The sequence below is a fragment of the Mesoplodon bidens genome, assembly GCF_964165515.1.
Source record: "Mesoplodon bidens genome assembly, chromosome: 11".
Classification (NCBI taxonomy): domain Eukaryota; kingdom Metazoa; phylum Chordata; class Mammalia; order Artiodactyla; family Ziphiidae; genus Mesoplodon; species Mesoplodon bidens.
In genome coordinates this window covers 45,739,302-45,750,917 of record NC_138167.1, presented here as the reverse complement: position 1 = coordinate 45,750,917, position 11,616 = coordinate 45,739,302, and the positions used below count along the sequence as shown (strand labels likewise).

General features: G+C 47.0%; 2 protein-coding genes across 5 annotated transcripts in view; one reads left to right on the top strand and one right to left on the bottom strand.

The window, feature by feature from the left end:
* The first annotated feature begins 1,912 nt into the window (after positions 1–1,912).
* On the top strand, positions 1,913–4,981 carry DAZAP2 (DAZ associated protein 2). Its single transcript, XM_081249411.1, has 4 exons — positions 1,913–2,021; positions 3,016–3,134; positions 3,550–3,795; positions 4,718–4,981. The coding sequence occupies exons 1-4, from the start codon at positions 2,009–2,011 to the stop codon at positions 4,844–4,846; spliced, it is 507 nt and encodes a 168-aa protein (XP_081105537.1). The 5' UTR covers positions 1,913–2,008; the 3' UTR covers positions 4,847–4,981.
* Positions 4,982–7,125: 2,144 nt separating this feature from the next.
* SMAGP (small cell adhesion glycoprotein) overlaps positions 7,126–11,616 on the bottom strand; it is a 28,639-nt gene continuing 24,148 nt past the window's right edge. For all 4 annotated transcript variants that reach the window (XM_081249414.1, XM_081249412.1, XM_081249413.1 and 1 more), the window contains 2 exons: positions 8,579–8,659; positions 7,126–7,880 (listed from right to left, as the gene is read on the bottom strand). In XM_081249414.1, the coding sequence (XP_081105540.1) occupies positions 7,702–7,880; positions 8,579–8,659 (260 nt within the window). In that variant the 3' untranslated portion in view covers positions 7,126–7,701. The remainder of the gene's footprint in view (positions 7,881–8,578; positions 8,660–11,616) is intronic.

The window sequence follows — 11,616 nt, the reverse complement described above, 5'->3', positions numbered from 1 at the left end:
TCTCCAGTTTTAGGCCTTAGGGTGGAATCAGTTTAGGATCTGACTTGTAAAAGTTAGGTTACAAGGAAGAAGATTTGACTGATCTGACCTCCAAGGATGTTCATTCAAATTAACCAACTACTGCTTGGAAATTTCACGCTAAGAAAAACGCAAGGCCCTGAGGGTAAAAGTCCACTAAAAAAAAAAACCCAGTGTTTTTCAAACTGTGAGTCCTGACTTGTTACTAGGATGTGAAATCACCACCAGAACTGAAAAAAGGAAATAGGAGAAAATAGAAAATATGACAGTGCATTGTACACAGGAGGTATCAGATCATAAAATTTTCAGTTACGTATATTTATAAATGCGTGTGTACTGGGTCATGATTTAAAGCGTATTACTGTCAATTTTGGTCCAAAAAGTTTGCAAGCCCTTTTACCAGAAGGTGAGATTCAGGAAAGCAAGAGCTTTGTTTTGTTTTAGAACAGTGCCTGGCATTTGTAAGTGTTCTCTGAAGAACTGTTGAATGAGTGAATATCTAACACCGTGCCTGCCTTCAAGATTAGAGTCAGAAATACAGGAAAAGGTAAATATCATAGGCTTTAACATACTAATATTAATCTGAACTAAATAAACAATATGAATATACCGAAAGGGAAGGAACCTAAAAGAACTCCAAATACAAATAGTCTTGGAAATTGGGCTTTTAGAGTATTTTAGCCATGATAGGCAGAATGAAGTGATAAGAACAAAACAAAACTGACTTGGGAACCTGGGAACCGGGATACAAGACCTGACTTTGTAACCTGCTCACTGTGTGACTTAGAGCAAATCTCTTTAATCAATTCTCTCATTTGAAAAACAGGAATGATCAAACAAGCCCCATCTGCCACACAGGGCTGCTGTGAAGACCTGTGATTACCCCATAAAATCGTGCATTTTAAGGGTGCTCTGCAAACTGTAATACGATGCTGGAGAGAAAAACAAGGGATTGCTGAGTTGAAGTGAGTACAGCTCTTTTCAGTGGTTCAAGTCATTCATCAGTAAGTATTTATCAGGCTTCTAATGTTTACTGAGGACTTTTCTTTCCAAAGCTTTCCCTTTTCAGATGCTTTTCTAATATTCTTCCTACAGTACAGAATGTAAACTCCATGAGGAAATAGTGTTGGGCTGTCTTGTTCAGCTCCATCTCTGTACTTGCACATAGCAAGCGCTCAGCAGATATCTTAAAATGAAGAACGAAAGGAAAAACTAAATTGCTGCCTTAAAGGATGGCATCTTTGCCCTTAAGAACAATTAAGTTAGAAGAGAAGTGATAACACGGAGAAAATACACGTAAGGTGCCGTACTGGTGCCTGTAACAGGTACCAAAGGAAGGGCCGGGCCACAGACACTGCTTGGGTACCACGAGTATGCCAGTTTTAGTGCTAGCTGCTGCGGGAGGGACACAACACAGCATACCCTTCTTATGGTGAGAAAGCGACACAGAAATAAATACCGACCGTCTGTCGGCAGGACAGGCAGCGAAGATTCGAGTGAGGGGAACGCGTGATCGATAAATCAAGGGTTGGGGAGGGGAGCGTATCTCAGGCAGTTAGAGACGTTTGTAGAAATCTATGCCCCTCGTGGAAAGACTGTCAAGGTGAGATGACCTTGAGGTACTGTGCGTAGGTGGAAAAAGGTTCCGGAGAAGAGTTTCATGGTACTGCCTCCGAGCGCCCAAGAGAGAGAAGTTCCTGTTTCGAGACAATACCTGTATTTGGTTTTCTTCCAGTCGAGAGACGAGGGTAGGGGTTGGAGGACAAGACCCAGTGGGCGGGGCCAACACTAGCGGGCGGGATCACGTGAGCCCTCCCTCCAGCTACTGGCGGCCGGGCGAAGGGGCGGGGTTTCCGGTGGCAGCGGCATTCGGGCGTCGGGTGACGCTAGGCGGACAAATCGTCACGTGACACGGAAGTGACTACGAACAGGAAGAGGACGAAAAAAATAACCGTCCGCGACGCCGAGCCGAACCGGACCCGCAGCCACCATGAACAGCAAAGGCAAGGACAAGGGGCGGCTGAGGCCGCCGGGGGAAGTAGTGCTGGCCCGGAGCGAGCGGGCCCGGAGCCCAGGGTCACTGGACACCAGGCCTGGGGAGAGCTGCGCCGCGCTCCTGGGCCAGCTGCAGTGCCCTGGGCTGCGCCGGACGCCTTTGTCATCCTCGAACTACGGCTGCTCGCTCCCTCCCGGCCCTTTCCCCCTTAAACTCTGTGGCGCAGTTTGGAGCTGCGGGCTCGGGTTGGGGGGGCAGTGGGGGGGGGAGAGAAGGCTTGTAGAGATGGGCATCTGCAGGAGCAAATGGGGAGCTAGAGGTGAGATTTGGGTGGGCCAATGGAGAGCTGGCAGAGGCGGGGCGCCGCGCTCCGGAACCACAGGCAGGCCCTTGGGCTTAACTAGTGAAGTGCCGGCGCTGGTGGGCGGTCCAGGCGGGCCCGACGGGTCTCTTTCCCCTTACTCTCGCTGGCGGCCAGAACGTCTGCCGGTTCCTGTGTCAGGACATTCCCCTCAACCCCCTCTCCGATCTCAAGGTTCACTTCCACCACTCACTTTTTTTATTTGGAAGTCGACCTTGAGTAGGAACCTGTGAGGTCGATGAGCACAACCACTGTTACTCATGAGGTCTTGGTCAGTTACAGCCAGACCTTTGGAGACCACCCAGAGTAGAGAGACAGGACACACTCTTGAAACATCGGCAAGAAGCGGTCCCCAGAGCTGCCCTGCATTCTGGAAGGATCTTGGGCCCAGCTAGACTTTCCCCTGACACCAGTCTTCTCCTGGAAAGAGTTTTTCCTGTCCAGTTGGAATCCAGCATCTTCAGTTATAAGGGTGCAAAGAGGATGCTTATTTTCTTGGCTCCAGGGATCAGGCCCTTCAGGGCAGTCGGTCTGTTTGCAAATCTCTTTCTGCTTGTTCCGGCTAGGCTACCCAGTATGCCCTGCCTTATTTTGGTGACCCTGTATTCTAGGCAACATGCATTGTTTTCTTGTCTTCCAGGTCAATATCCAACGCAGCCAACCTACCCGGTGCAGCCTCCTGGGAATCCTGTGTACCCTCAGACCTTGCATCTTCCTCAGGCTCCACCCTATACTGATGCTCCACCTGCCTACTCAGAGGTGCTTCCAGTTTATTAGACTTTATTAATGGAATACTCTTGGATCACGTTTTCAGTCTTTAGCTAAGTCTGACTCCACGCATTTATTTACTCTCCACAAACAGGAAAGAATGCTCACATGAATAATCTAAAACATTATATAGTTCAGCAATTTCTCTTGGGGTTGAGAATGCATTATCTGATTATTTTATGTTATTTGGCACAGGCTGAGGTTAAGAAGATGAGTTGGCGTTCCTTGAGCCTAACATTAGCTATAGCAGGAAGTGATCCAGGAGAATATTTAATGGCAGTGGAAAGGCAACTTGTGTAACTCAGAGTGTAATCTGCACAAGGAGAATTAAGAATTGACTCATTAAAGAGATCTGAAATACGAATGTCATAAAGTAACTAGTTGCCTTCTCTTCTGCCTCTTTTAGCTCTATCGTCCGAGCTTTGTGCACCCGGGGGCTGCCACAGTCCCCACCATGTCAGCTGCATTTCCTGGCGCCTCACTGTATCTTCCCATGGCCCAGTCTGTGGCTGTTGGACCTTTAGGTTCCACAATCCCCATGGCTTATTATCCAGTTGGTCCCATCTATCCACCTGGTTCAGCAGTGCTGGTGGAAGGAGGGTATGATGCAGGTGCCAGATTTGGAGCTGGTGCTACTGCTGGAAACATTCCTGTGAGTATGACTTTGTTACAAAAAACTCAACCCTTGTGTATTTTAACTTTCTGAAATGACTACATAGTCATCCTTTCATCATCCCTGGGTAATAGTTGCTGGTATTGGTGCAAGCACTGACGTCCAGTAGGCAGGCAGAAAGCACTTGAGGGGGCAGGAGAACTGTGGCAAGTTAGTAGCATCTGGCACATTCACCGGTGTCTGAGTTAATCAGATTCCTTTGTTTTCCTGTCTTAGGAGTCCTGCCTGCTGCTTTTCCAGTTCACTTTGGTACTGGTCTAGTAACACTGCTCATTCATTCCATAAGCATTTACTTAATATTGGCCATCAGTATGGCATTGTATGAGGAACCATGATGATTACAAAAGTAGAATGCACAATCCCCATTAGATTACATTTAGAAAGATACAAAGGCTTTTAGTTATGTCTCCTGCTTAGTTCTCCTGTGTATGGGAACTAGAGCCCAGATGGTCCTTGCTAGGACCATCAATAACCACAGCCTAGGGATGAGGTGAGAATGCTGTCATCAGGTAGAGCTTTCAGATTATCCAGGGCCATTTGAAAACTGTTGGACCCTGTGACATAAGGCCCTGGACCTAGTACCCACTCCCTGTATTTTAGAATGTGAGTAGGAGTGATTTTCTGCCCTGAAAATGCCTATGGGTCTGGACTACTCACACTCAGAAGGTATCCATAGGCTTTATCTTGGACCTGGAACCCTTTAAATGAGTGGGTTTCCTGTTTATATCTTTGGGCTCACGGAGACTAGAGACCTGCTGTACCTGAATTGGTGTCATTGCTAGCTCTTTGAGTTGCCATGGGTTAGCACATTGCCGTCTTCCCGACTGGTCCTCTTTTCATCTTTGTCCACTTCCCTTCCACAGCTGCCCTGTGTCTAATCAACCTTGTCTTTTCCTTTCAGCCTCCTCCCCCTGGATGCCCTCCCAATGCTGCTCAGCTCGCAGTCATGCAGGGAGCCAATGTCCTTGTAACTCAGCGGAAGGGAAACTTCTTCATGGGTGGCTCAGATGGTGGCTACACCATCTGGTGAAGAACCAAGGCCACCTCTGTGCCGGGAAAGACATCACATACCTTCAGCACTTCTCACAATGTAACTGCTTTAGTCATATTAACCTGAAGTTGCAGTTTAGACACATGTTGTTGGGGTGTCTTTCTGGTGCCCAAACTTTCAGGCACTTTTCAAACGTAATAAGGAACCACGTAATGGTAGCAGTACCGCCGTAAAGCATTTTGAGGTAGGGGAGGTATCCATTCATAAAATGAATGTGGGTAAAGCAGCCCTAAGGATCTTCCTTTAATTCCTCCGGAGTAATACTGTACCATACTGGTCTTTGCTTTTAGTAATAAAACATCAAATTAGGTTTGGAGGGAACTTTGATCTTCCTAGGAATTAAAGTTGCCAAATTATTCTGATTGGTCTTTAATCTCCTTTAAGTCTTTGATTTATATTACTTGTTATAAATGAACTGCATTAGTTATCTGCCTTTTCCTTTCCGTCCTTTGCCCCACATCCTACCCTCAACCCTCGTCTTCCATTCCTTCCCACCGATCTCCATTGAATCAATGGTGCAGGACAGAAAGCCAGTCAAACTAATTTCCTTCTCTCCTTGCACTTCTCCCCACCTGTCATCTTTTAACTAGTCTTTCACAAAGGATCCTCTGAAACCCCGTGCCCCAAGCACAGACCCCATTACTTCTGCTTTTGCGTCTCCTCAAGCAAAAGTGGAGGGTGCCTTTTGGACCCTCCTCGTAGGTTGTCTCTTCATACACAAACCAAATTTGCAAACTCAAATTTGCTTTGGTGCCAGAAAAGCTGAGCTTTGTTTTAACAAAGGATGCAAACTGTATTGTAAGCAGCAGTTTGTTTATAATTTGAGGGGCAAGGAGGAGGATGCATTTAAAAGCCTGATGACTCTAGAGCCAAATTAAGGGGAGTTTTCAGATCAAAAATTGGTTACCATTTCCTGTCAGTGTCTGATGCAGCCACTCACGGCTCCCAAGAATTCCTGAGCTGGGTTAATGGGGTCATATTGTGAATGCCTCACTACTAAATGACTTGAGTCCAGTGAAATCTCATTAGGGTTAAGAATATTTCAGGGATCCTTAACATTTTGATTTTTGTTCTCTAAAATTGGATTTTATTTTATTTTATCTTATAATTTCAGTTCATCTAAATTTTGTGTTCTGTACATGTGATGTTTGACTGTACCATTGACTGTTATGGAAGTTCAGCGTTGTATGTCTCTCTCTACACTGTGGTGCACTTAACTTGTGGATTTTTTATACTAAAAATGTAGAATAAAGACTATTTTGAAGATTTGAATAAAGTGATGAAGTTGCATTACACCTCACTTCAGGGATTCTTTACTCAGCTTGTTTTTCGGTCTCTTCTGTATGTACCTTCTTTCATGTCCCACCTAGAATTCAGGTAAGTGCTGCTGTCATTGTTTTTTTAAATGAAGCCTTTCAACTAAATGCAGGAGTACAAGGCTAAGATTTGACCATTTCCATGAGTTCCATTCTAGATGTTTAACTTTTCTTCATTTTACTTCCTAAGCTCTTTCAGATTCTTATGAGCCTATTATGCCAGAGGAATTCAGAACATAAACTTAGAAATAAGGGGGAAAAAAAAATAAATAAGGGAACAGTTGATCTCCTAACTTGCCCTTAAGTTTGACTTGAGGAAGATGTTTTTTAGTGTAACAGTTTGTGTAAGTTCAGGATGACCTTCAGTTTTTCCAAAATCCTGTTGGAGAAATACTGAAAACTCCTGGAACCTAGGTTGCCAAGATCCCTCAACTCTTGGGTCTCACCTTGGGTGGACTTGAGCTTGAACAATGGAGGCAATATATTTAAGACCTCGAAAGAGATACAGCTTAATTCCAAAGTAAATACTTGAAGAGCTAGTGATTTCTACCAAAACATTGTACCTTTTAAACAAGGTTAGCTCCAAGAAGCCTCTCTGGGCTTGATATAAAGGGCACTGGTGGGAAAAGTGGTAGGTAGGTTGTTCCTGGTTCCCTCTGTGTGTACGCAGAATGGGTCTGGGAAATTCTGGCCCTTGCCAGGATGGAGGCTAAACAACTAATCCCCCAGGGTATGTTTCTAATGACACTTCTGGGACAAACTTCCCAGGACCATCTTTGTTTCAAGACCCTGAGATTGTTCTGGGAACTTCTGAAACTTCCCTGGGGCCCCCTTTGCTTGGGAGAGAACACAGGCAAAGGAGTTAAGTGAGCAAAAGAAACTGTCGAAGTTTAAGCAAAGATAAAGTGTAGTTATTTCTTGCACATGAGAATCTGATTTCTGTATCAATGAAAGATTTTAATTCCGAGAAAAATAGCATAAGTCTGGCTTGCTGGGGAATATGGAAAGGAAGAGCTCAGATTAAGGGATGTGGCACGTTCATCAGGAGGGAGGTCTCCACAGTCTCCTGCCCCTCCTGGCCTGGCCTTTCACTGTGGTGTCCGGCCTCTGGGAAGAACTTCTATGGGGCACTATTTCCACTTGGGCTGTCACTAGGTGACCAGGTATGGGACAGAGGAGCATCCAGTGACCCCCAACTCTCCTCCTTCCCTTCGACCTGTGAAAAGAGTGAAGATGACTGGGCACATACTCCAGCATTGCCTGGTACAGCTCAACCTCGTTGGTCAGCCAGAAGCACCAGCTGTATGACAAAGGCCTGGCTAGAGACATCACGAGCAGCTTCCTTCGTGTCCCCGGTCCCTGGCGTCGGTGATGTTAGCACTTGTGCCTGTGTCCCAGAAGGAGCTCAGTTCTGCCCATATCAGTCGATGCTTCTCACCGGTTTCAGATAAAACTTTCACCTAATAAAGTGTGTGTTAGCACTGAAGCCTGGATAAGCTCCTTGGGGTCTGGGAACCATTAGATGAAATATTCCTCCTTCTCCCTGCCCTTGGCCGAGTTGCTCTCCATCTGGAGGACGGCGCCGGGCTCGCCTTCTGCAGGTTCGTAGGTGACGTAGCTGCCTTTGTTCTTGTACAGGTAAAAGAAGATCAAGATCACGACTGAGAGCAGGGTGAGGAAGACCACTGTGATAACAACTTGGAAAGGAGAGGGAGAATGCAGAGAGGTTTCAGGATTGAGGACGTCTCAGTAACTCACAAGGCCCCCTGCATTAGACGATTCCCTCACTTGGTGAGGGTCCTCCTGCTGAAGTTATAACCAGCGTCCACTTCCAAATCTGTATTCCCCCACCAAGCCCGACTTCCTTGGTACGCGGTATCTGGAGTCTCTGTGCTTAGGGACACTAGGCTTTTGATTTTCTGACCAAACTGAGCTCCCGCTCAACCAGTTCCTGATGATTATGAAAGAAACAGGAAGGAGGGAAACAGGAAATCGCTTATCCCAACAGGAAGGGTTTTTTAATTCATAGCCTCCTGTAGGGGTTTCTGATCCCTCCCATCCTCCTTCTCACCCCCTCAACAAACTGCACACATCCTTATCCCTACCCCCATACTCAACTGTAGTGCCCATATGCACTGCAGCTATTTGTGGCCACCTCCCAACCTGTCATTTACTGGCAGTACCTCTGACACGAAGCCTCTAAGGGTCTTTTATAACCTTATGTGTGTGTGTGTGTGTAATATAACTTGCGTGTCAAAACGAGCCCATTAATGGATTTGGTCTCTAATTTGTGGTGCTTTCCCATGTAGGGAAAATCCTGGTCTATCACATTGTCTCTGGAGCAATAGAGCCCCTGAGCTCAGAAGGTCCCTTGATTTGGCTCAGAGCCTGTTACCTGCAATGAGTGCTGTGCTGGCTTCAGCTTCTGGGGACAGGGCCTCAGTGGCCTGTAGGATTGGGGTGGCCATCAGTTCTTCTGGAAAATTTAGCAAAGTGGAAAAGGAAATGGGGTGAATTCTTTTATTCTAAAACACGTTTGTCCTTCAATTTCACTACCCCACCTTCTTCCCTATTCAGACTTTTATCATTTAATTCCTATAGGACATCTGTATAGAAAAACCTGGAGAATAGAGAAAACAAACCACCACCAAAGACGATAAACATTTTGATGGATTTCTCTCTAACATAGTGGTTAAAGTATGGGCTCTAGAGCTGACTGACGAGGTTCCAATCTGAGCTCTTTTACTAGCTGTGTGATCTTCAGAAAATTACCTAACCCCTCTGTGCATCAGCATCCTCATCTGGAAAATAGAGATAATAGTACCTACTTTATAGGATTGTTGGGACATGTATTAAGTAATTCAATAAGGGTAAGCTATCTATTATTAGGAATACATTTTTGCATAAATGAGATCAAATGATAAATGTATATACATGTATATATCAATATATTATATGCCACATGCATTTCTTCACTGTTTTTACAAACTCTTTGTAAACATTATTTTTTAATAATGAAATAATGCTCCTTCCCTTATTAAAACCCCTTTCTGGGCTTCCCTGGTGGCGCAGTGGTTGAGAGTCCGCCTGCCGATGCAGGGGACACGGGTTCGTGCCCCGGTCTGGGAAGATCCCACATGCCGCAGAGCGGCTAGGCCCGTGAGCCATGGCTGCTGAGCCTGCGCATCCGGAGCCTGTGCTCTGCAAGGGGAGAGGCCACAACAGTGAGAGGCCCGCCTACCGCAAAAAAAAAAAAAAAAAAAAAAAAAAAACCCTTTCTATGCTTCCAGAGTAAGCCCTGCAATTTGAAAGGTTCTGAAATAAGGCCTCTCCTACCCTAAAATATATCCCATGTCTCCTTCTGCTATTGGTCTATCTGTCCTTCAGAGCCTGAAAGTCCCACTCCTAAAGTCACTACCCAGACTTCTAAATGTTTCCAAAAGAAGTCGGGAAGCCCTTCAGTTCTCTCCTAGTTAGCATTTTAGTGTAGGGGTTTGAAAAGGTTAGTTACTGCAGGACAGAGGTATCCTGGGGAAAACAGTCTGACTGACCCTAAAATAACCCACAGGAGGCATCTCAGTATTCATTCAATAAATACTAATAGCAGTTAATACTCATTAACACTCTACTCTCTGCCAGGTGTGTGCCAGGCACACTGCAGGCAAGCGAAACAGACATGGTCTACCTTCCCCGAGCTCAGCCTCCACCACAGCAAGTTCACAGTTAAGGACTGTTATACGTGTGGCAAAGGCAACATCTGGGAGCTTAGGAGGGCATGTGGCAGAGGGGCCTCCCCGGGAAGCAGGATTTGAGCTGGGGGCTGAAGCAGGGGTAGGAGTTTACAGGGTGAAAGGGGCGGGAGGCAGGGCACATTCTAGGCAGAGGGAAGAGCCTGGATCAAAGCTCCGAGATGAGAGGACCCAAGGCCAGTGCGGCCGGAGCACAGGGCCTGAGCCTGATTCCTGTCTCTCGCCCGACACCTTCAGGATTCCATCCAGGACAAGGGAAAATCAGTCACTAGCGGTGGTCTGGTGAGCCTGGGAGCAGTGCCAAGAGGGGTCAGTGGTGTTGAAAGACCTTCTCACACAGGCCAGGGGAGGCTTGTTGAACCGTCCTGGTCTTGCCACAGGAAAAGCAGATGTGGGCTGCCTGGATCGCCACCCTGCTCCCAGGGCCAGGCCAAACCCTTCTCCACTCTTCTTTTTTCTTTTTTTTGCGGTACGCGGGCCTCTCACTGTTGTGGCCCCTCCCGCTGCGGAGCACAGGCTCCGGACGCACAGGCTCAGCGGCCATGGCTCACGGGCCCAGCCGCTCCGCGGCATGTGGGATCTTCCCGGACCGGGGCACGAACCCATGTCCCGTGCATCGGCAGGCGGACTCCCAACCACTGCGCCACCAGGGAAGCCCTCCACTCTTTCTTTAGGAGCAGTGATACAGTCAGCTACTTTGTGGCTTCGGGCAAATGGTTACATCTCCTGATTCATCCATCCATTCTCATCTGTAACCAGTAGGAACTATATTAACCAACTCTGCAGGGCTATTGTAAAGGCTAAAGGAGAAAACGTGCAGGCAAGCATCATTAAAAGGGAAAGCCGCTCTAGGTTTGAATCCCACCCCAGCATAGTCCTAGGTAACCTTGAGGAGGTTCCCAAACCTCTCCGAGCCTCAGTTTCTCTCCCATGCGTAAAACAGGAGTGTGGTAGGCAGCTTCTAAGATGAATCCCAATGATTCCCACCTCCTGGTGTTTACATCCTTGTGTAAGCCCCTCTCCCTGTGTGTCGGCTGAACCCAGTGACTAGGTTCTAACAAACAGAATACAGCCAAAGTGATGGGCTGTCACTTCTGAGGTTATACTGTGACTTCCATCAAAGACAAGCCCTGAAGTTTATCCACCTGATCACTGCTTCAGACTGCTGCCCCTCACCATGCACGCTTTCCTCCCCCAAATGTCCTGGGGCTGCACACCATCTTCCCACCATTGACCTAGAGTTCTATACAGCTGCTCTCACAGTTCTGTCTTTCTTAAACATTTGAGAACTTAAGATACACAAAGCATCGAGAAGAATAATGTATGTACAGAAGCTTCAATATAAAGATGAGTAAGATTCAGCTCAATTGATCAACAAGAATTTAGTTTGGGGCTTCCCTGGTGGCGCAGTGGTTGAGAGTCCGCCTGCCGATGCAGGAGACACGGGTTCGTGCCCCGGTCCAGGAAGATCCCACATGCCGCGGAGCGGCTGGGCCCGTGAGCCATGGCCGCTGAGCTTGTGCTCTGCAGCGGGAGAGGCCACAGCAGTGAGAGGCCCACGTACCGCAAAAAAAAAAAAAAAAAAAAAGAATTTAGTTTACACCTACCACGTGCCAGAGGCACTGTCGTAGATGCTGGGCAAGCAGCAGTGATGAGGCTCACCAAGGACCCAACCATGGAGCTG

What these genes read in the sequence shown, in the direction of transcription:
- DAZAP2 (XM_081249411.1), top strand. An exon ending in CTCCACCTGCCTACTCAGAG is followed by an intron (nt 3,135 to 3,549) that starts GTGCTTCCAGTT and finishes TGCCTCTTTTAG; the next exon opens with CTCTATCGTCCGAGCTTTGT. An exon ending in CTACTGCTGGAAACATTCCT is followed by an intron (nt 3,796 to 4,717) that starts GTGAGTATGACT and finishes TTTTCCTTTCAG; the next exon opens with CCTCCTCCCCCTGGATGCCC.